This window comes from Neovison vison, chromosome 2 (genome assembly GCF_020171115.1).
Source record: "Neovison vison isolate M4711 chromosome 2, ASM_NN_V1, whole genome shotgun sequence".
In the NCBI taxonomy this organism is placed as follows: domain Eukaryota; kingdom Metazoa; phylum Chordata; class Mammalia; order Carnivora; family Mustelidae; genus Neogale; species Neogale vison.
Window position 1 is genome coordinate 6,007,760 of NC_058092.1, and position 25,372 is coordinate 6,033,131.

Sequence of the window (25,372 nt, forward strand, 5' to 3'; positions counted from 1 at the left end):
ATGAAGAAAAGAAATCAAACAGCAGCAGAACATGAGCCTGAAAGGCAAGGATGAGGGAGAGCCAAGGCAAGAATCTAAAAACGGCCGGCAAGCAGTAATGCACAGGTTTCTGCGACCGATGGACCCACAGACTCCTCTGAAAGTGACTTCTAGTTGGGACAGGGAAATAACTATGATCTCAGCACAGAACAGGCTGTCGAGGCATTCGGTCTTCTGTCTGATTCGTCAGGGCCGGAGGCCACAGAGCCGCCCTCACTTGTAACACAACTCTCGCACCAGCTCGAAAGAGAGCGTCTACAGCGTTTCCCGAGGGAGCGCAACGGCAGGAGGCCCCGCAGGTTTCCTGCATCCCACGAGCCCACACACTGAGCACTGTGGTCTTTGACAAGAAGGGTGCCAAGTGCTAAGCGCTAACACCATCAGTCCTTCTTTTCCTTATTTCTCCTCCACGTTCTCCACCATGTTCCTTTGATCCTCTTTCATGTGCCTATGGACTATGTTATTTGTCTCTTTCAAAACTGATTTTATTTTTGGCAGAACTGCTTTATAGCTATAAAGAAAAAATTCTTTGTGGTAAATGAAAGAAAAATTGGAAGAAAAGTTAGATTAGGGCACTGGGTGGCTCAGTCAGTGGGTGTCCAACTCTTGACTTCAGCTTGGGTAGTGGACTTGGGGTCAGGGGGTCAAGCCCACATCATGCTCTCCCTCCCCCTCTCTCTCGCTCCCCCTCCCTACCACTGGCACTCTCTCGCAAATAAATGAAGAAATAAAATCTTTTTAAAAAGTAAAGGTTAATTCACTACCACCGCCTGCCATATTTTAAAATTAACGTAATCTAGGGGCACCTGGGTGGCTCAGCTGGTTAAGCATCTGAATTCATCTCAGGTCATGATCTCAGGGGCCGAGGTCATGTCAGGCTCCATGCTCAGTGGGGAGTCTGCGTGCCCCTCTGCCCCTCCCTCCAGCTCCACACTCTCTCAAATAAAACCTTAAAAACTGGGCGCCTGGGTGGCTCAGTGGGATAAGCCGCTGCCTTCGGCTCAGGTCATGATCTCAGGGTCCTGGGATCGAATCCCGCATCAGGCTCTCTGCTCAGCAGGGAGCCTGCTTCCCTCTCTCTCTCTCTCTCTGCCTGCCAAATAAAAAATCTTAAAAAAAAAAAAACCTTAAAAACTAAATAAATTAATCACTAAATTAAAGCAAATCAAAGTAATCTAGTTTTGGTAAAGAGAAAAGAAACACATAGAGATTTGGGGTTGAGGGGGGCACCATTCAATGCTGCTTTTATGGGAGATGATCTCAGAGCAAGCCCTCTAAAACTGAGAACCAGGCAAGATTACTAAGTAATGGTAAGAACCATACATATGAGCTCAGATGCAGACAAACGTTAATACGTGTGCAAGTATTTACTGAGCACCTACTGGGCCAGTTCAATAATTATGTGACCACTATCATCAGTTATCTTTGGGGGGAAAAAAACCCATGTCAGGTCACCCAAAAAGCTAACAAATCAAATTTAAGATGATAGCTATAATAAAACCACCTCATGGCCACTTCAAAGAAAATACCACAGGAAGGGACGCCTGGGTGGCTCAGTCATTAAGCATCTGCCTTAGGTTCAGGTCATGATCCCAGTGTCCTGGGATCAAGCCCCATAACAGGCTTCCAGCTCAGCGGGGAGCCTGCTTCTCTCTCTCTCCAGCTCCCCCGGGCTTGTGTTCCCTCTTGCTATCTCTCTCTGTCATAAATAAATAAATTTTTTTTTAAAGACTCTTAAAAAAAAAAAAAAAAGAAAGAAAAAGGAAAAAAAAGGAAGAAAGGACTCATCAGTAAGGGTTCTAGTCACATCCACAGTGAAAACATGACAAAGAATTGCCGTCAGCACGCTAGCCCTTCCATCGCCAGGGATGGGGCAATGACCATGCAGTTAAACATCTCCAGAAAGTGTCTGATTATAAACTAGTTAAATCACTTGGTCCAGTTGGATTTATGTGGGACAACTGGCTCCTCTAAAAAGGGTAAAACAGGGGCTCCCAGGTGACTAAACCAGTTAAGTGCCTGACTTCAGCTCAGGTCATGATCTCAAGATAGAGGTCCACACAGGGCTGCTCCCTGCTCAGTGGGGAGTCTACTTGTCCCTCTCCCTTTGCCCCTTCCCCTGCTCATGCTTTCTTTATCTCTGTCTCTCTCGAGTAGGTAAATAAAATCGTTAAAAAAAATTTTTTTTTCTAATAGAAAGGGTAAAATAGTATAAAATGACTCCATGAATCTGAAGAGCCACTAATAGTTAAATATATTCATTTCAAGCAAATACATCAAAACATGTTAAATAACCAGAGTTATGTCTCACATACTTATTTGCTTTAACTTCCACTCTACACTGCTTAAAATCATGAACCTCAACCAATGAAACAAGATAGAAACAGGAGGGGGAAAGCATATAGCAAGTTAGGAAAGAATGCTAGGATCAAGACACTTGTCTTCACAAACAATTTAATGGCTCCATCCATCCATCCATCCATCCTTCCATTAACTTGCTTTGTTCAGCATTTGAGTTTAATACTGGAAAGTCACCGCCACAAAGACATAGAAAGCTAGTGGGAATTTTGGAAGACATTTATAAAACACCACAGGAATTCTCTATACTTATCTGGAAGTCCTGTAAGAGGCCAAATCTAACCACACACACCCCTCCCCATACAGCAGGGATTGGCCCATGGCCATTTTTATACAGCCCAGAACCAACAATAGTTTTTACATTTTTAAATGGCTAAAGAGGGGCTCCTGGGTGGCTAAGTCCATTAAGCGGCTGCCTTCGGCTCAGGTCATGATCCCAGCGTCCTGGCATAGAGTCCCACCATCAGGCTCCTTGCTCTGCAGGGAGCCTGCTTCTCCCTCTGCCTCTGCCTGCCACTCTGCCTGCCTGTTCTCTCTCTCTCTCTCTCTCTCTAACAAATAAATAAATAAATATTTCTTTAAAAAGCCTAAAGAAAGAAATTTTTTAAAAGTGGGGGGGAGGTAGTATCTCCTGACATGTAGAAATTAAATGAAATTCAAAATTTAGTGTCCATAAGTCAAGTTTTATGCATAGGTGACCTCATTTATTTACACGCTTCCTCTGACGTCTGTGCTACAGTGGCTGAGCAGAGCGGCTACACAATGGGGACCATATGAAAGAGGACCTGGCCCAAATCACCTACCCAAACCTGCCCTAAAAGTTACTACTAATCTGCCTTGAAATAACTGGCTTTAGCTGGGTAGCTTTACAGAAGAGACTCCAGATGGTTTTACTGAATACCATATGAGTAATATAATAGAGAAACTATTTCATCTCATTATAGTTAAGCTAAAAGCAAGCAAATCCCTAGGACTTTTTTCTTCAACTGTATTCTTTAAAAAAGAAAAATAGTCTTCCACCACTTTGTTCTTTCTGGTTGGAAAAGAGTTATATGAATATTACTTGTTTAACTTTACTATTTAAGAAGCCCAAAGTCTTCCACTTACATACAAAATAAACCAGAATATAGATCTCAGTGTTCTTTTCCTGAAAAGGACAGAAAATACCATAAAGTTCAAAAGCAGTGGTTTATAGCCACTTTTTCACGTAATTGCCTAATCCTAACCTGTAATACTACCTCCTTATTCAGAACAAAATCTTCAATATATTCTCCCTAACTCAATTGGTAGGAAATTTTTCATACATACAAAACACCAGAATAGGTCCACTCCTATAAAACTTGCCTAGACTCCCAAGTACATGTTGCCACACTTGGGTCACCCATTTCTCTATCTTTTCTCGTAGAAGTTAACTGATTCTTTAAAAAATAATCTGCAGACCATCCTAACACTCCATACTAAATACTTTAGCAACCAGTGGCAGGATACTAGTTTTCAACACCAGCATACTAACAAGGAAACAGAGGTACAAAACTACAGAGAAGGTATAAAAAAAAACTTTTTTAAGTTGTTTTCCCCCACTCAGATGAATGAAAATACAGGTAACCTCTCAAATGCCAATAATCCACAAAGTTAACCGTGGCGTGTGAGCTTACTGAGACCGTAAGAGTAGCCTGGTTAATATCCTGATTATCCAAAGTGATTAGGATAGCTTAGAATCTCTACCTCCCGTGCTCGAGGACTGCTCCTTTGCAGGAAAGACCATGGCTCTGGCACTTACCTAAGGGCAGCAGCATGGTATGTGTCAACGTAATCAGAAATGAAGAGCTCTCGGTTCTTAATAACTGGGTCTGTAATGACAAGTTCTCTTCCAGAGTCTGTCAAAATAATTAATTAAGAAGATATTAAAATTGAGCCTCCAAAAACAATTAGGAAAATTTTTGCAAAATCTTTCTTTCAGGTTCACCTGCCACTACACAAAGTACAATAAATAACCAGGTCTGGTTAGGAGGAATAATAACAGGAACAAAGGATCCTGTTGGGCATGTTTTACATACTTTACTAAGTCCCCACACTTTGCTGAAATGCATTAAGCAATTAATGAAAAAAAGTGGGGGGAAGGGAGAAGAAACAACCATCACATTTTAACAAACTTTTAAACTATGGAACTATTTAGTGATCCTTCCATTTTAACTTCTTATTGCTATATATTCCAGGATGAAGTGAAATCCCACTGTTTCTGTTGAAAAAAAATAACCAAGTTACTACTTTTAATTAGGAACCATAATTTAACTGTTTTAACAGAAATTTTTATAGTTTCAAAGAAGGAAAAAACTAGTGAGTTATAAAAGAACTTCACTTTGGGGGCTCCTGAGTGGCTCAGTCAGTTAAGCATCTGCCTTTGGCTCAGATCATGATCCCAGGGCCTGGGATGGAGCTCTGCATCGGGGCCCTGCTCAGTGGGAGGCCTGCTTCTCTCTCCCTCTGCCATTCCTCCTCCTTGTGTTCTCTCGCTCTCTCTTTCTCAAATAAATTAATAGATCTTTGAAAAAGTTAAAAAAAAAAATCTGACCATCATTCTTCAAAACTGTGTTTGATTACTGCTTTGTTGACTCAAAACCTATCACCAAAAGCAGTGTGGAAAAGTACGGACACAAGGGCCAACCAAGCTGGATCCCAGCCTGGCTGGGACCACTTAGAAGACGTGTCACCTGGCAAGTCCTTGAGCATCTCTACCTTGCTTTCCTCACCTGAAAGTGGGCAGTGACAAACTCTAACTCACTTTGATTAATGGGTAACAAATGTGTATCAGCTAGCATGAAGCCCAGCACTGCTCAGAAGAATCAATAAAAGTGCACAATTATACATCTGAACAAATGCAATACACATTTTATATGCATATCACATGTGCCAATAAAATTATTAGGTAGAAACTACAATGCCAGAGGAAGAGAAAATAAAAGATGCTCCGAACTACCTTCCTGATTATTCTGAAAGTCAAGACGCAAACTGAATTCCAAACCACTCAGAAAAGCCATGCTTTCAAAACTGAAGTTCACAGCCCTGAATGCAGAAGTGCAATCACACAGATTATTGAAAAGGAAAAAAGAAATAAAATGTAACCTTCATGTTTTAAGTATTATTATCTCATCATCAGGGGAGAAAAGGCAACTTAAAAAATAAAATTACTGTTATTTCCAAAGAAGACCTCTCTCTATTCCAAGTTTAAGGGGAAGATGTTATTGGCACATCTCTCTGGTTGTTTGGGTTTTGTTTTTTTTTTTTTAATGCAAAATAATGAAAGAACTCAGCAAAAGTAAATAAATAAATATTCCAGTAATGTCCTCAGTTGTGAAAAGCTTTTTCAGAGACAATTTTTCATAGTGGTTATCTCCATTTAGTGAATGTCTTTACAAACAGCCTTGTCCAAAGCTAAGAAAATGTAAAATCAAACTAGGACTTATTTACCATTTTCATTATGCCGATCCTGAACCAAATGCTGGTACACAGAATCTGGAACTTCAGACTGGCGGTAGTACCATTTGACGTTCATGAGTAGATGGTCCCTCTTACTCTGAAAAGGAAAATCTAACAGCATTAGGAACAGGATTCCGGGTGCCCAGAGGTATACACCATACCCATGATCAAAAGCCCCTGTAAACAGGTGGAGAGGCAGAGAGGGAGAACTCACAATTACCACCAGGACCACAAAAATACATAAGTCAATGAAGAGGTCAAAGGTGTTTTTAATCCCAGCCAGAACACCCTCTAATCCTGTCGCTCAAAACACTTATTCCAAGAAACCAAAGGAAACCAAACATGAACCTATACATCTCCTGAGTTTGATTAACTAATTCATTCAATATTGTGTTATTTAGCATTAGCTATACAAAACTACATGAACACATCCTTCTATCTGAATTCTTAATCATTTTGCTAAAAATTTGTAAATTTTGTCAACACAGTGTCCAAGCCATTTAAAGGTCAATAAGTTAGAAAAAACTTACCCTGCAAGGCCTGGCACAAAGTCGTCTCTCCAAGGTGTCCCAATCTCCCACACTGAACTACACCCCCCTCCCCGGTTCGGCCACCTGACTTACAGGAACTGCTATGCGGCCAACTAACACATCAACTGTGGGCCGTGGTGAAGGTACCAGCAGTCCATGGAGCAGGGACCCTATCTTATTTATCTTTGAATTTCCAGAGAATGGATCAACTTGTCCATAAATATGTATGAATAATAGAGTTTTATGATGACCAGGGGCCCCTAAGAGTATATGGGACACTGAGCCATGTTATCCCCAAAAGTTAATTTTGTTCCTGGTTCATTCAAAGAATAAAGGAGGAAATAATGTCTACTTGAAGGCTATGGGTCTACAGCCTGAGGGAGAATGTCTCTGTGCACCTGGTTGTGAAAGAGCTGAACACGGGAGTGTACTAAGGCTTCCCAAGGCCTCATAAAATAATTCATAACCCAGGTGAGGGCCTTAAGACACCTCCCCAAGGTGAATGCAGTATCATTCCTCTTAGCAGTGTCTACCTTCTCATCACAGGTCAGAGGTGAGTCAGAAATGAAACAGAACTAAAATTCAAGACACATCTCAGGTTTATGAAGGAGATGACCAAGTCTAAAATATGTCAAAGGAGTCTTCTTTAATAAAGATGCTTTCTGCTTAAATGAGAGGTATGTATATGGTCTTTACTAAAAGGCCAGAAAGGCTTCCCCCAAAAAACCAACAAAAACCTTCACTAAAATATTTAAGCCATTTAAGCTACTAGAAACAAAAGTCCTGATGAACTCCCATGTGAAGAAGTGCTGATCTACAGCGAGGATCACCAACACCAGGGTTCATACCTTATAATTAACTGTGTCAAGCACACAGGCCTACAGAAACAGGGCATCACTACTGGTTTGAATAAAACAGACTGTACACAAAGAATAAACCTACTTAATGGGTACTTGCTAGTTTTTATCCATTTTGCTCTTTATATTCTATGCTGTTTATACTAAAGGTGGGAAAACGAGGATGAATCGGTGTGACATAAAAAGAATAAACGTTACATGCCAAGACTTTACACACAAGAGCAATTACTCCCTGCAGAGGATTATGAAGGAGATAACATCCAACCTGGGGTGGGGGCGAGAGATGGGAAAGATTCCAACAGATTCTTTCTAGGCAAAGGAGACCTGAAGAAGACACAAAGCTGGAGTAAAGAGGGAGGAAGCACAAGACATCCCCACAGTCCGAGTGCATGCGGGACAGGAAAGTGTTCTGCGTGGTACAGAGCAGAGTTAGTGGGTTTTCCTCTGGACAAGTGGGGCTCTCGATCTCTACTGCTGACCAAATACATAGGCCGTGAGGGACAACACACCAGCTCATGAGAAAGCAGCTGAAAGACTAGCTTCCCTCCAAGGCAGAGTGATAAACAGCGCGGCCAGGATGAGGCAAACCAGGGGGAGGGGCAGAAGCTGTCTGGAGGTCAAAGAATAAACTGGCCAAAGTTAATGCGCTGTCCCACATGAGGTTCTCACCTTCAGCACTGCTAACATTTGGTCCAGATGAGTCTGTCGTGGGGGCCTACCCTGTGCACTGCTGGATGCTTTGCAGCATTCCTGGCCTCCGACCACTAAATGCTAGGGCACCCCTCCCTCACTGAGACAACCAAAGAAATGTCTCCACACATAGTCAAATGTTCCCTGAGGGGAAAAAATTACTCCCCTCCCCGACCCCAGTTGAAAGCCAATGGTCTAACAGTTTAGTTTCCTCTTTAAGGAAAGCTGAACCAGAATGGTGAGAATAAAACCTGGTTCAAGTACTACCAGAAGAGAACATGGAATGTAGGTAAGAGCACAGTGAAGTCTGCCAAAAGTTGGATTTGAACCCCATCTTCACCACCTCCTAGATACCCGACTGGAGGCATGTTAATAAGATATTCTGAGACTCCCCTTTTCTGTAAAACGGGAATACTGAAATCTACCTAACAGATGACTGAAAGAAGAAGAAAGATGGAAAAGTGTCCCGAACTGAGTAGGCACTCGGTTTTCTGTTAGTAGGTGACCATAACCAGTGCTTCACAGAAAAATGTCAAGAACTTTGCTGAGAATCACAAGAGTTATTTCTAATGAGAACAGGAGATGAAAGGGATCTGCAGTCCCTTAACTACTAATGGACGCCTCAATGCTCGCAGTAATGAACGACTTAACAAGGCTCAAAGGAGTTCAGATCTACCAGCAGTCTAAGCAACCATGTTCTGAAATCTATATTTCCATGTATTTCTTTAACACATCTAAGATATCTGAAAACCTGAGGGACAACAGAAATAAGCTTTAAAACGTACCTTAATTAGCAACTATACAATGTCTATGTTTCAGAACCAAGCCAGCAATTCTGGCTACCCTTTGAGGTTTAATACCTATGTTAACTTCCGACCCTCATAATGATCACACACATACACAAAACTACTGCTCTGGTTATCCATGCCTAGATTCGTAACTCCTAATACCAGAGGCAGTTAACACAGTTGAAAGCCTATTGGCTATCTTAATGCAGTACTACCTAATTACCAGAGAGCGGCAGCATTGCACTAAAAAAAAAAAAAAAAAAGCCTCCAGATTCTTAATTCCTAATACAACAGAACAAAAGGTAGATTCAAAGTAAACAAAAGTTTTGAACAAACGTTAAGTAGCTGTACCAGACATAATCTTCCTAAACAGGCCCGTAAGTTAAAGATTAAACATCTATAAAAGGAAGTTGTGTGCTGTTTCAGAGAGTACTAGACGAAAATTAAATAATCTAGCCTTCTAGTCCTGTCTTCGATCACTAGTCAGCTGGGGACAACCTTAGTAGTCTCCTGGCCATCTGACAAATGAAGGGGAGAACTTGATTTCTAGGATCACATTTCATTTTATATGCTTATATCTAGATTTCTTCCCCAGACAAAACCGTAGATAAAGTGGGGTTGGGAAGAGCCCCTCCTGTTTTCTCTACATCAACATAATGGCACCAGCTAACATTACCATCCTAAAGAGGTCTGACAAATTAATTAAAATGCCCTCTTTCCCCAGAGCTGCTGGGCAGTGAAGAACAGCAAAAGGGAAGAGAGCATCGCACCCCCCACGACCAGTCAACGCTCCCAAAGCTGCCCCAGTATTGACCACAGGGTATCTCCAAGTTCTTCCCACTATTCATTAGACAAAGACGGCTGCTCAGAACCACAGAAAACCAAAAATAAAAGTAAGCTTAGAGATCATCTGATTTCGCCCAAACCACCTAGGTATGAATCAGGGTTTTGCAAGTTGAAGGGCAGATGACTTCTCCAAGTCTCACTTCTCTCCAACATAAAATGTGGGGAAGTAACAGCAGCTACCACACGTAGTCGTGAGGGTTAAGTAAATGAACATGAGTAGAGTGAACTGGCTCTCAGTAAAGTGCTCGCTATCACTACCATTGTTTTGCCAATGCAGAAAGAAATGAAGCTACAAAAGGTTTACTTAAATATTTTGCTTTTCCACAGATTCAAATTGAAGCTGGTAGGAGCAACATAAAAATAAATCACGTAGCAAAGTAGGGCGGGAAGAATCTCCACTTCTGCAACAATCTGGGCAGCAGATAAAGTATTTTTAACAAACAGGCCTCATTACCAACTAGTGATGAACTGTACAATTTCATAAAGGTCAAAGCGGTTATAAATGATACATTTTAACAGAATGTTGGATGAAGAGGGAAGTGGTGAGAAGCTTCACCTGTGAAGGCACTCTGGGGTATATTTCTGGGTACAGAGAAGAGGCCACGGAGAAGTAAATAATTTCTCACCATTTTGTCTTAGAGAGAGAGCTCTAACTGACCGACCGATTGTACAGGGAGCAGGAAGCACCAGCTCTAAGAAAAAAACACCACATTTAGGAACGTGTCCAATGTGCTTACAGTAAGGCTTCCCAGGATGACTGTGTAAACAAGGAGAGCAGCTGATTCTGGATTAAATTAATGGATTCTTCCCCATCATTGGCCTGGATTTCTCTGAAAAAAGGGATGTTATGTAAATCCAAGGAAATAATTTAACTGAGGACAAAACCCACCCCTACTTGGGTTTAGAAAAGCCTAATGTAGGGTGCCTGGGAACAGAACAGGAGGTTTTGTAGAGCCAATGAATATCAGACAATGGGTTGAAAAGTAATGCACTAAAAAGTCTGAAATAAGAACTGAAATTAAACATTCAGGATGAGGTAACTGACAAAGGTAGACCAGGAGAAAGGGAAACAAACAGGAAGCTGCTTGTTTGCAGGGACTGGTTCATTTTATCAGCAGCACAGAATGTGACCATCCCAAATAAACATTAAGGTCTAAGGTCAAGAAGTAAATTTCCCTTCCTAGAGATCTTTCATGATTATTAATAAAGTACTTCCATTGATTAAACAGCCAATCTGAATCTTTCCTAGGACCAGTCTTGATATCAACTGAAAAAATATTTTAATTCAATATTAAAAAAAAAAAATGAAGCATGGGGGGCTGTGGTCATACATGACCAACAGGACAAATGCAGAGATTGTTTTATACAATATGAAGGAGGACCCCAATGCAGGATGGGAACAACGATAATTTTAAATTCACCTGCATTATATAAGAAAGACTTTCTTTATACCATCAATCACCTATCAGCTCCTGGTAGATATCATCTGGGCTCCAAAAGACCTCCAAACAAGTCCCATTATTTCTCCACCATTATCAAATATGACAGAGGATCAGGCCAAAGACAACAAAACAAGATATAAAGATGGATACCATCACATAAAAAACTTGGCAGGGGCACCTGGGTGGCTCAGTGGGTTAAAGCCTCTGCCTTCGGCTCAGGTCATGATCCCAGGGTCCTGGGATCGAGCCCCACATCGGGCTCTCTGCTCCGTGGAGAGCCTGCTCCCTCCTCTCTCTCTGCCTGCCTCTCTGCCTACTTGTGATCTCTCTCTGTCAAATAAATAAATAAAATGTTTAAAAAAAAAAAAAAAAACTTGGCAAACTCAGAACAATCTGCTAGAGGTAATAATTGGGGAACTTCCTTCAAAAAAATATATTTTTTTAAGATTTTAATTATTTATTTGACAAAGATCACAAGTAGGCAGAGAATCAGGTAGGGGGGAGGCGGGGGAGCAGGCTCCCTGCCAAGCAGAGAGCCCAATGCGAGGCTCGATCCCAGGACCCCGGGATCATGACCTGAGCTGAAGGCAGAGCCTTAACCTACTGAGACACCCAGGCGCCCCTTCCTTCAAATTTTTAACTGCTCAGTTCTTGAGAGCTTGCATTTCAAATAATGGAAAATCTAGATTCAGAGTCAGATGAAATCAGACCAAAATTCTTATTTTCAAAAGCCAAAATAGCCAATCAAGTTTTTTCCAGAAACTTGGGGAAAAGTAGTATATTTGTATAATAGATGGTTTAAGAAAATACCTTTTGAAGAAACTTTTCATGCATTTCCACAATGTGGCGATAAGGTTGAGTTATATGAAGGGCACCTGGGTGGCTCAGTCGTTAAGTATCTGCCTTAGGCTCAGGTGATGATCCAGGTGTCCTGGGACAAGAGTCCTGCACTGGGCTCCCAACTCAGCAGGAAGCCTGTTTCTCCCTTGCCCCCTCTCCCTGCTTGTGTTCTCTTTCTCCCTGTCACTCTCAAATACATAAAGACTTTTTTTAAAAAGCTATATGAATATTAAAGGTGTACTGTCTATTTCAGATATATCTACACAAACTGAAGGGGTGTTAGGACACCAAGCTGGGGCGGAGGGGGATGCAGTCATGACCCGCCAGAGACATAATATGCGCTTTTTCAGTGTTCCACACATCCAGTTTAAAGGGGGGGGGGGGCGGACAATTAAAAAGAATAATAATAATATAGTAACAGTAATAATGAAGTTGAAAGTGGTATTCCAATCCTGCCGGGTCCACCTTCACCTGCAAAGACATGCCTATTGGGAAGACTGCCCTCAAAAGACCTTGGGGACACAGTCTTACTGGCTCCAATATTTCTGACTCTGAGGGAAGGGAGAAGGGGCAGACAATGTGGTCAGGGCCTACTATTTATTGGCATTTTCAAATGGACATAACCTGGGACTACAAAGGAGTCTATTCAGAACTAGCATAATGAAAACTCTCTTTAAATATAAATAGAGGAAGGGCACCTGGGTGGCTCAGTGGGTTAAGGCTCCTGCCTTCGGCTCAGGTCATGATCCCAGGGTCCTGGGATGGAACCCCACATCGGGCTCTCTGCTCGGCGGGGAGCCTGCTTCCTTCTCTCTCTCTGCCTACTTGTGATCTCTGTCTGTCAAATAAATAAATAAAATCTTAAAAAAAAAAAAAAAAAAGATAGAGGAAAGAAACCGAGAGACAGAACATATATCCATTTGACTAAGGTGTGAACTGGGTGCAGGGACCAGAATCAAGGTTACAAGCTCATTTTCCAAACCCACGGCACCTCACTCCAAAAGAATGTTTCAAGAGATTGCATCAGCATCTAGATCCTGTAGGAGGATTTAAACCACCTTGTATCAGATGAATCAGGTGAAGCAAGCAGGTGGTTCTCTGGGAGTGAACATGAATTTTTCAGTGTTTACAACCGAGCTGTGCAAGTAACTGTTTACATACAAATCCCCAGAAAGATGATGCAACCAAAAGTGTACTGAAACCTACGCTCTAATGATCAGAAAGCATTTCTAAAAATCACTGTTTTTTTGATGATGTCTTATTTATTAAACTTCTGTCTTTAGGTTAATTATTTTTACAGTTTAGTCTGGACAAAAGTCAGTCGATATTTTGGTAGGACCAAAAAGGTACATGAAAAGGAAATCATCTTCCACCTACTAACTATGGAATCCAAGCTTATTAAGGCATTTTCTGTCTATCTAGGATTACACTGTGTAGAAACAATACAATTTTTGAGACAACAGATTCCTTTATTTGAAGTGGAGAGACCAAAACTTGAGCACAGGTGCCACCTGGGAAGACTCCTACTTCTTGGCCTCCCTTGTAAGATAGCAGGTGGGGCTGGCAGGTGGTGTCCACTTTCCTTGTCTTCTTAGACTAAATAACAAGTTAATGTGATATACACACGAGTAAGCTACACTTAAAGGGAAACTCTGTACACTGGGAGAGATATATACCAAACTACAAGGCATTCCTGTCATTTCCCACATGTATACGTATATTATCTTGACAAATACTAAATGTCAGATTCAGGATTTAAAAGGTCTCAAGTGGATTCTGGGTGGCTCAGTCGGTTAAGCCGCTGCCTTCAGCTCAGGTCATGATCCCAGGGTCCTGGGATCGAGTCCCACATCAGGGTCCTGGGATCGAGTCCCACATCAGGGTCCTTGCTCAGCAGGGAGCCTGCTTCTCTGCCTCTGCCTGCCACTCTGCCTGATTGTGCATGCATGCGCTCGCTCTCTCTCTCTGACAAATAAATAAATTAAATCTTTAAAAAAATAAAAATAAAAGGTCTCAAGTTTGGGTTGACAGGATCAAGTTAGGAAGATGAAATTTCACAGATATATTGTGACTCTATAGTTAAATCACCAACATCTACTGTCCAAACCCAAAATAAATTCCTTACTAAAAGCCAGTATTCTTTCTAGTAGCTATGGTTTTATCAGATAAATTTATAATCACAAATTTTCTATCTGGCTCCAAATATTTCCCCCACAATGGAGGAAAAAACAGCTATTCACAGGCAGCACTTTAAGAAATTGCCAAATTGCCTTTAATCCATACTAAATGGAATTAAACAATCTGGTGAATTTCTTTTTTAAAAAGTCAAGCTGATATACAATTTGACATCTTTGCAATACTTTGGTTGTTCTCTGTCGATGGTTGTGACGGCAGCAGTGATGCTACTCACTTCTTCTACATGACCTACCAGGAAGTTGGAGAGCTCTCTCACAAACCAACAGGGTCAGATGGTGTAGTGGTGAAAAGGAAGTCACAGAAAGAGGGGTTAAAACCTGGGCTTTTTATAGGTTTCCAAATTTCTCTGGAAGTTTCACAAATGAAACAAATGATCACTTTAATTTTTAAACAAAAATTACTAACATGATTAAAGGCACATCACACAGATTTTGTTATTAGAAACAGATGCTGAAATATCTTGAAAAGAGTTCACTGAGTCAACACAAGTTTTATAGAAGTGGTTCTCAAACTCATTCGACTACTCTCTTCAAAACTACTGAGGCATTCAAAGAACTTTTGTTTATGTGGACTATATCTTATCAATATTTACTATATTGGAAAATAAAAATTAAAAATTTTCAAGGTATTTTTTACTAAATCGTTTAACAATAACCTAACTACATGTTAACATAAATAACTGTAAAAAAAATAACCAAAAATTGGGGCGCCTAAAAATTGGGGCGCCTGGGTGGCTCAGTCATTAAGTGTCTGCCTTTGGCTCAGGTCATAATTCCAGGGTCCTGGGATCAAGCCCCATGTTGGGCTCCCTACTCAGCAGGAAGCCTGCTTCTCCCTCTCCCACTCCCCCTGCTTATGTTTCCTCCCTTGCTCAGTCTGTCAAATAAATAAAATCCTTTAAAAAAATTTAAAAATAACAGGGACGCCTGGGTGGATCAGTGGGTTAAGCCTCTGCCTTAAGCATAGGTCATGATCCCAGGGTCCTGGAATCAAGCCCCACATTGGGCTCTTTGCTCAGGGGAGCCTGCCTCCCCCTGCCTCTCTGCCTACTTGTGATCTCTGTCCGTCAAATAAATAAATAAATAAATAAATAAATGATCTTATTAAAAATAACAAAATTTTAAAACAAAATTTAGGAAACAAATAATACAAACATTTCTCTTTTTTTTTAAGATTTTTTTATTGTGGTTGCTGAGAAAATGTTGAGGAGTTTGGCAGGGAGAGAAGGAAGTACTGGAGGGTGGCTAGAAGAGGGTGCAGGTTAATAGCAGTAACTGGTCAGTGTTTTAAGAGGTTAATCGTAATGGCGTTCTGTAGGTAGGATTTTCTCTTTTTTTTAAGATTTTACTTATTTATTTGACAGACAGAGATCACAAGTAGGCAGAGAGGCAGGCAGGGTGGGGGGGAAGCAGGCTACCCGCTGAGCAGAGAGCCCCACGCAGGGCTCGATCCCAGGACTCTGGGATCATGACCCAAGCTGAAGGCAGAGGCTTTAACCCACTGAGCCACCCAGGCGCCCCAATACCTACATTTTCTTATGTATGGCTTAAGATAACAGATTCTCATATCAGATAGTTACATTCAATCTACTGAAATATTACACATCATTTAGCCCTTATAAAACTCCACTCTACACTCCTGAAAGGAGAATGAAAATGATATCTTCGCATAATTATGAGAACAGTCTCACCCTGCCTGCCCATGGAGTAAATTTGAGAAGAGGTGCTCTCTGGAATGAAATGAACAAGCTATAGAAAGCTATAGAAAGTCCCAGATGCCCTCGTTTTTTTTTTTTGTTTTGTTTTTTTTTAATTTATTTGACAGACAGAGATCACAAGTAGGCAGAGAGGCAGGCAGAGAGAGAGGAGGAAGCAGGCCCCCCCGCTGAGCAGAGAGCCTGATGTGGGGCTCGATCCCAGGACCCTGGGATCATGACCTGAGCCGAAGGCAGAGGCTTTAACCCACTGAGCCACCCAGGCACCCCAATGCCCTCAAAAACCTCGTTTTTGATGCTAGTAGTTTATACCATGGAAGAAAGTAAGCATGCTCCCCAAACAGAACCATGAATGGAGATTTGAAAGCACGCATTCGTTTAGAAGTAAGATACTTATTAAGAATAGATGATTAGGGGGGCGCCTGGGTGGCTCAGTGGGTTAAGCCGCTGCCTTCGGCTCAGGTCATGATCTCAGGGTCCTGGGATCGAGTCCCGCATCGGGCTCTCTGCTCAGCAGGGAGCCTGCTTCCCTCTCTCTCTCTCTCTCTCTCTCTCTCTCTCTGCCTGCCTCTCCATCTACTTGTAATTTCTCTCTGTCAAATAAATAAATAAAATCTTTAAAAAAAAAAAAAAAAAGAATAGATGATTAGGGAAGGGGGTGTGTGGTGCCTGGGTGGATCAGTGGGTTCAGAGTCTGCCTTCAGCTCAGTTCATAATCCCAGGGCCCTGGGATTGAGCCCCACATCAGGCTCCTTCCTCAGAGAGGAAGTCTGCTTCTCCCTCTACTCCTGCTTGTACTCTCTCTGTTTCAAACAAATCAAATCTAATTAAAATTTTTTTCAAAATTAAAAAAAAAAAATGAGAAGATTGGGGGTGCCTGGGTGACTCAGTAAGTTACATGGTTAAGCATCTGCCTTCAGTTCAGGTCATGATCCTAGAGTCCTGGGCTCAAGCCCCACATTGGGCTCCCTGCTCAGTGGGGAGTCTGCTTCTCCCTCTCCCTCTGTCCCCACCCCCTACTCACCAGCTCGTGCTCTCAAATAAATAATAGAAGACTTTTAAAAAATAATAGAAGACTATTTATTATTTATGCAATCAGTCATTCCAATAGTGAGCAGGAAGTTAAACTCTTGTTAAAGGGAAGAAAATCTAGATAAGAAGGCTGTCATTTCAGTTTAAAGTAATTTTCTTCCTAACATTTGAGCTTGGGGCACTTGGGTGGCTCAGCTCGTTAATCATCTGCCTTTGGCTCAGGTCATGATCCCAGGGTCCTGTTCAGCAGGGAACCTGCTTCTCCCTCTCCCCACCCCCTCCACTCATGCTCTATCTCTAAAAAATAAGTAAAATCTTTAAAAAAGAAAAAAAAGTAAAATTTGAGCTCATTATATCAAGTATATTTAAAACTTGATTCAAACAAGAATGCATAAATCTACACTTTAAAAAAAATTGTACTTTAAAACAATGGTGAGCCTATAAGAGTTGAGAGAGTGCAAGCATAAAATCGTGGCCCCAATAACTTCATGCAGCCATCTGAAATTCCAGGCAACTCTGTGGCCGTTTCAAAAGTGGTGTTGCTTCCTACCCCAGGAAAGTAGCACCATGAAACACTAAATTTTAAGAAAAGAAAAATAAAGGACTTTCAGCTTACAGTACTATATTAAAAGCATCAGTTTTTATAAAGATGGACATGCTTATTTTATGTGACTCCAGCAATATTCCTTTCTAGGTAATAACCTTTTAGTACCTTTGCTTTCTGAATTAAAGTGCAAAACTATAGAGCTGGTAATGCAGTAAAATACCTTTTAGCAACACAAAGATGTTTAGAATTAAGTATTTGTACTTTCAAAGAGCACTGATATAGGCTTAGAAATCACCATCGATGTAAATAAAGTCAGCCTGTATAATAACAGGAAAACAGTTACAGCTGGCAAACATTTCCAACTTGCAAATAAACAAATTCAAACAGTCTGGTTAAAAAAAAGAACAATCAGTAGGAACCCGGAGAATTTGTTTTGCTATTTCATTTTATGTGAACTTGTCTGTCTTGTCTTAAACATCTTATTCTTCTCTCCTTCTGATTTAAACCTAAACGAAGACGAACCTTTAATACCTGTTAGTCTATTTATAACTGCTCCATCTACAACCATTTTTCTAATACAAACATGCCTTGATAGTTTATCTCAGTCCACATGCCAGACAACAAAGGCCCACTGGTCTGTTGGAGAGGAGAAATGGAAAGCAGGAAATGAGAAGGGTTAGTTAATACCCAGATAATCCATCAGTGTAGTCAAGTGTGAGCTGAGCTGAGGAAATGCTACTCCAAAAAAAAAAAAAAAAAAAAAAACCCACAACACACACAAAACACAAGAGAGAAAAAAATCAAAGAACACATGACCCGAGAGCCACAGTTCATTTTAAAATAGTTTAATTTCGGTGAAAAAGATTCCCCATCACATTCAACCACTAACACAACATATATAAATGTTAGTTTCCTTTAATATCCTCATCCTCTATCCTTTTTGAGGAATGAGGTTTAACTTCTGGGTTTTGTTTTACTGTTTGGGTTTGATTCATCTTTTTTTTTTTTTCTAAATCAGCTTTATTGAGGCATAATTTATACACAATAAAATTAACATATTTACAGTTTCAATTAATTTTATAACCATCACCACCATCAAGATAGGGAATGTTTCCATTACCACAAAAAGACTACCTTCTTTTATAAGTGATGCATCTGCGATGTTAAAAAAGCTTTGTACCAGTGAAAGCTAGAAAAGAAACATCCTAATCTAAATTCCTTCCTCCATTCTCAACTCAGACAGAAGTGAATACGAGAGAAACAACTCTGAGTTGGCTATGATGTTTTCTCCTAATTATTGCTGAAGACTACTACAAACAACAATCCCAAACTCTTTAAAATCAAATAATTTACTAGATAAAAGTTCTGGGCTGAGACATTATATGGTCTCCTAAAATTTCCAGAACATAAATAGCAGTTATAGTGATAATAGTTACAATAATAAAGGAAAATAATTTCAAGTTTTATAGTATACTTTCCTCAAATCATGTAACCAATATTTAATGAGCTTCTATGAGACATTGCTTCTATCAGACATTGCTCAAGAGACAGACAATGAGGATTCACAAGAGATTAACAAAGTCCCAGGCTTGATAGAGCTTACGTTACAACAGAGACCCTTTGCAACCCTTCCACCCTTAAAAACAAGGTCAAAAAAACAAATGGTTAAATGTTTTAAACAAGGCCACGAGCAATGAAACCTACCATTCAGTAACCATACACCCCTAAGCAAGTAATTTTTTTATACGATACGTAGTCATTTGGGGTATTATTTTCCCTAAAACTAGCAGTCTTCCCAAAGGCACCTGAGGATGGCAGGAAAACATCTACTATATGACTTGACTGCTTCATATAGACAGAGAAGGGTCTAAATCACCTTGCCAAATCCATACACCAATTTCTCCATCCACACGAACACTAAAACCCAAGCATGTATGTCTCTGTCTCTCAGCTAAAGTTGAGCTTTGTTCGTAAGAACACCCAAAGGTTCTTCTATCTTCTTTATTATTTTTCTTTTGAAGAATTTATTATGAAACACTTCACAGGCAGTAGGTTTAAACATAATGTACTATGTATGAAACTTATTTTAAGGAATAAAACATTACCAAACCCGAAGAAACTTCCTGTACCGTCCACTTAGACAAGGTTCTCTTACTCCCCCTAGAGGGAACCACTATCTTGAATTTACTGTTGTTCATTCCTGTACACTCCTTTATGCTTCTACTTCATACACATACGGCACTAAAAACATAACAGAGTTTTTTAGTTTTTACGCTTTCATAAATGACACTGTACTCTGACTTCTGCAATCTGTTTATTCAGCATTACACTTGCGTGAGTCACCGATTCCCTAGTTCATTCATTCTAAGTAAAACAGATTACCTCCATGTACAAGACCAGAATTTGCTCGTAAATTTTCCTGATAAATTGTGAACTCTTATTCATGTCTGTGCAAGTTTACCTAAGGCACAGGAAACTTTTTTTGTTGAAGTAAACAATACCCCAACATCGGGCTCAAACTCAGGACACCAAGACCAAGAGCTGCATGCTCTGCCAACTGACCCACGCAGGCACCCCTGAAACTCTTCAATTCAAATGACCTAAATTACTCTGAACGTTTGACACCACAGCTAAATGTTCAAACTTATCAGTATAACGCTGTTCGTAATGTTCTTCTGATATCTTACTAATAATGCCTATAGGATCTGTAATATCATTCCATTTTTATTCTTTGTATTGGTAACTTGATGTCTTTATTCTTCCTTTTCTTTATTATCTTTATAGGAATTTAAGTTTTATCAGTCATTTCAAAGGAACAACTTTTGAAATTGGTGATTATCTTCCCTCATTTCCTTATTAATTCAGTAATTTGCATGCTTATCTTCATTATTCCCTTCCTTTTTTGGGTTTCATCTTAAGTTCTTTTTAAAATTTCTTAATACAGATACCTAGACTATTGATTTTATTCAACCTTTCTTACATTCCTATATATATTGAAAGCTCAAAACTTACCTGTGGGTTTAGCTTTAGCTATAACCTACAATTGTGATATGTCATAATTTCAATAATAGTTCAAGTAAAATATTTTCTAATTTCCACTGTGATTTCTTATTTAAGCCTTAAAAATGTATCACTATATTCCACACATTTGTGGATTTTCTAAGTAGTCATTTTGGGTTTGATTCTTAATTCCACTGTGGTCAGAGAATGTTTTCTATGACTGCAGTCCTCTGAAATATGTTAAGACCTGCTTTAAGATCTAACACAATCACTTCTGATAAATATCTCATATGGACTTGAGAAGAATGTGTATCCTTCAGTCACTGGGTATAGTGTTCTGTTTATTAGAATTAGCTCATATTTTTATTTTTTATTTTTTTTAAAAGATTTTATTTATTTATTTGACAGAGAGAAATCACAAGTAGGCAGAGAGGCAGGCAGAGAGAGAGAGAGGGAAGCAGGCTCCCTGCTGAGCAGAGAGCCCGATGCGGGACTCAATCCCAGGACTCCGAGATCATGACCTGAGCCGAAGGCAGCGGCTTAACCCACTGAGCCACCCAGGCGCCCCCCCCCCTTTTTTTTAAAGATTTTAGAATTAGCTCATATTTTTAAACTGTATTGCTCAATACTCTATTTTCTTACTGATTTGTAATACACTTATTTGCTCAATTACTGAAGGAGATAGGTTAAAATCTAATTGTCCAAATATTCATTAACAGTTTAGGATCAACTGTGGTATATCTATACAATGCAATATTACAGCAATGAAAATAAACTACTGCCACACAAAAAAACATGGATGAATCTCATAACCAATATGCAGAGCCAAAGAAACCAGACACAGAAGTATCACAGCACATGAAGTTCAAAGGCAGGCAGATCTAAACTATGATGGTAGAGCTCACAGCAGTGGTTATCAAGAGGTAGTGTCTGGGAGAGGGTTGTTTCTGGAGTGCTTACAGCATTTCTTCCTTTCCCTCCCTTTCTTTCTCTCTTTCTTTCTTTCAAGAGAAGGGAAAGGCGGGGAGAAGAAGAGAATTTCAAGCAAGCCCCATGCTTGCGTGGAGCCAGACACAGGATCTCACGACCCTGAGATCATGCCCTGAACCAAAAATCACGAGTCAGACACTTAACCAACAGAGCTACCCAGGCACCCTGGCATTTTATTTCTTGATATGAGTACTAGTGAATAGAACTCTACACATATTATAAACACATACAATGTATAGTTAATTCACTGAACTGTATGTACAATTATAACTTTTATTCTTTCACATATATATTAGCCTTAAATGAATTTTTTTAATTTTAAAAATTAAAATCAAATTCACAAAAACTAAAATGTACACACATTAATGCATTTCAGGAAAGATACAAGAAATCGGTAACAATCGCTGCCTCTAAGGAGAAGTCTGGAATAATTTATTATACCCGAAGGAAGGTGCTCAAAGAATGACAGGGACATGTGAAAGACACACAGAAACTATCCAGAAAAGGCTCCCACTGGCTGAATCTGAAACAATTTGAAAATCAAAATATAAAATGATAATAATGTATTATAACCCACTGAATAAAACAGGAAACCATACATCCAGGCTGATATAAATATAAATGAATAAACTGAACAATTACTGAGGATCAAGGTATTTTCATAGTCACAAAGCACCTTTTCACAAAATACCCACCAATTATTACAAAGGATAAAAAGTAACTTTAAAGCAAAGAAGCCTGGTAGACCCAACTTTAATCAAGTAATCAGAGTGAACACCAATAACGGAACAAACAAATTGAATAATGCCTGCAACGAGATGCAATGAGCAGATCCTTCATCTGAATCTAGTAACGAGGGAGCACCATACATACATGAATGGGGGGACATTCTACAAAACCACCTGCCTGTAAATCTTCAAAAGGTCAAGGTCATGAAAGTCAAGGAAACACTGAAGAACTGTTCCAAATTTTGCAAAGGACTACAGAAACATGACTGCTAGATGTAACACAAAATGAACAACTACCTAAACAGGCATGGGGTTTCAGTAACAATGTACTGAGGCTGGTTTTGACAGCTGATTGTTGAACTGTTCGTTATGTAAGAAAATGTCTCCTTTGTAAGAAACACACGCTCAAGTGTCAGGGGTTCATGGAGCATAACTTGATGACATTCTCAAATGACTCGAGGAAAAAGAGGTTTTTTAATATTGTACTTGCAACTTTTTTGTATGATTGGGATTGGTTAGATTAAAGACTAGGGAAATATTTAGTTCCAATTTAAAGGTACATTGTCACAAGCAGCAGTCACTGAAAACCATTCTAATCAATCAGATTCACAGCTGGGTGTGATGTGTAAGAATGAAACGATGAGAACTAACTGTACAGAATAATGCATGCCACTCTCAGTTAAGAATTATTTTTCAGGGGGCGCCTGGGTGGCTCAGGGGGTTAAAGCCTCTACCTTCTGCTCAGGTCATGGTCTCAGGGTCCTGGGATCGAGCCCCGCATCGGGCTCTCTGCTGAGCAGGGAGCCTGCTTCCCCCCTCTCTCTGCCTGCCTCTCTGCCTGCTTGTGATCTCTGTCTGTCAAATAAATAAATAAAATCTTTAAAAAAAAAAAAAGAATTATTTTTGAGGAATTCAGTCTACGATAAAGATGGCACTGCAAAATAGGAGAGGAAGAGAAGCTATTTGATAATTCTGTTGAGAGTGGTGGGATGTCATCTAGAAAAAAAATTAAGTTGCATCCATACCTTAGACTTTATGCCAAAATAAATTCCAAAATATTAGGACAAAGACTAAAATGAGAAAAATAAAACCGTAAGGAGAAAAATACAAATTAAAGTCACATCAAGAATATATGCTCCAACTGGCAAATATCGCAACTGGTAACAGCCTGCTAGCCGGACTGTGAGGAGACAGACAGACTCTCATGTACTTCCCACACAAATAGAAACTGGCACAACCCTTACGGAGGGCAACGGGGAAATACATATCAGACTTAAAATATCTTCCATCACCTTATAGGCTGAGTGAAGTTACGTATTAAATACATATTATCCTGTAGATTTTTGTCTAGTAGATAAGCAAATTGTTCCTGCCCAGTGGAAAGGTAACCCTAAAGATAAAATGCTGACCAGTTTGGTATATGATCTAAAAAACCGATTCTAACATTCCTTTATTAAATTGATAATAAATTCCTAGCACCTCGGAAAAAAAAAAAAAAAAAATCTTCCATCACCTGTTTCCCCAGAAATACTACTGACTGCAATCTAGTCTAAACATACATTTGCATATGCACAAAATAACAGGAACAAACAAGTTTATTTAACATAAACAATGTCCATTAATCCTCAATAAGGGGACTAACTAAATTATGGAACATGCACACAAGGGAGAACCAAACAGATACACATGATTTTAAGGGAGCAGGGAGTGGAGAACATTCTGTATACTGATATGGAAAGATTTCCAACATATATTCTTAAGAGCAAGCTACAGTATAGTGTGCATGATGTGACAGCTTGTATTTGCTTATGTGTGCACAGAGGCTCCTGGGAAGAATACATATGGAATATAATAATAATGATTATCTGCATGGGGTGAAGTATGAAGAATTTGGGCAAATAAAAGCCCTAGGACAGGAGGCAGACTCTTCAGTACACCTTTTAATACTTTCTGATTTCTGAATCATGTAAACATATTACCTAGGCAAATACAACTTTTTTTTTAAGTCACAGATTATTTTGTTTATGTCACAGGCTTTCCCCCCCCACACCCTGGTGTGTTTCTGTGGCTCTCTTTTCCATGTCCCTGGAATGATAGACGATGTCTAATTGAGTTAGAATACGCACCAAACAGGCTGCTAGAAAACAAAATGAACAGGAACAAGCCTAGTAGTTAATTACAGCTGTTCATGCCAACAGTCACGTGCCCAATGGCTTACACTTAGATTCTAAGAATGTTAAGGCAAATAAATATAAAGCAGTCATACATATTCTCAACTGCTTGTAGAAGAAAGTCACATACTCCTTTTGCCCTCCATGCGTACCATACCATCCTTATACAGGTCACACTGTTGCTGAATTTAAAAAGACACAGGGTCTTTAAATATAAAATCCAAAGAGTCTCCAATTGAATATAAGATGTTCCACTCAGTGCTGGTTATAAAACCAACCTTGAAATGAAGGAGAGAACCACTAGCTCCTGTTCATCCTATAATAGACCATCATGGCTGTATACACACTTAAACAGGGTAGACGGATGTCATTAATAAGATGTAACTGAAACCTCCCCTGAAAGAAAGCAATGACCACTATTTCTTATTGTAATATTTTTTGCCTATGTTTGCTATTTCCACAAACTCCTCTTTGATTACAGATCATGTCTTTCCAAGAAGACTACTTGGCTGCAAGCTGCTGACAAGGTATTGATGGCTGTCCTCCTTACACACAGCCTTATTAGCATTTCTATTGCTGCCGGGCACACGCTGGCATTATCAATCACACACACTCACTGTCCTGAACAATAACCAGTTACCTAACAACTACGGGTATTACAATGCTTTGAACTAATCTTTGAATATACACTCCGGTAATTAAATTCCATTAGAGTTTCTACCTTTAAAAACGCAGCACACTGAAACCAGGGGCCATCCACAGCGCCCTCGCATTTGCCATGAAATGTCACTTATATTACATAGTTCACATCCAATTACTGAACACAACCAGTGAGAGCATCTATCACTTACATTAAAACAAGCAGAACCCAGCAGTGGGGCTGTCGGAAGCCATCACATGGCTTAAATGGATTTCTCACCTTTCAAATATCAAGGGGTCCTCTTTCCCAGAACATCTCACTAAGGGGTTTGGCCTTTTAACAAAGAGAGCTACCCGAGTTGAAAGAAACATTCAAAAGGCAGGACATGTTGCAAAGCCCAGCTCAGAGCTGGAGACATCTGCCCCTTGTGTTAAAATACAAAATAGTAAAAGATCTTTTATATGAAAAATAAATACACATAAAAAGG

The 25,372-nt window shown here is 39.9% G+C and overlaps 1 protein-coding gene across 4 annotated transcripts in view; it reads right to left on the reverse strand.

Annotated features, from left to right (window-relative positions):
- Positions 1–25,372, reverse strand: part of RERE (arginine-glutamic acid dipeptide repeats) — a 428,379-nt gene that overhangs the window by 164,023 nt on the left and 238,984 nt on the right. For all 4 annotated transcript variants that reach the window (XM_044237096.1, XM_044237094.1, XM_044237092.1 and 1 more), the window contains 2 exons: positions 5,866–5,971; positions 4,178–4,274 (listed from right to left, as the gene is read on the reverse strand). In XM_044237096.1, the coding sequence (XP_044093031.1) occupies positions 4,178–4,274; positions 5,866–5,971 (203 nt within the window). The remainder of the gene's footprint in view (positions 1–4,177; positions 4,275–5,865; positions 5,972–25,372) is intronic.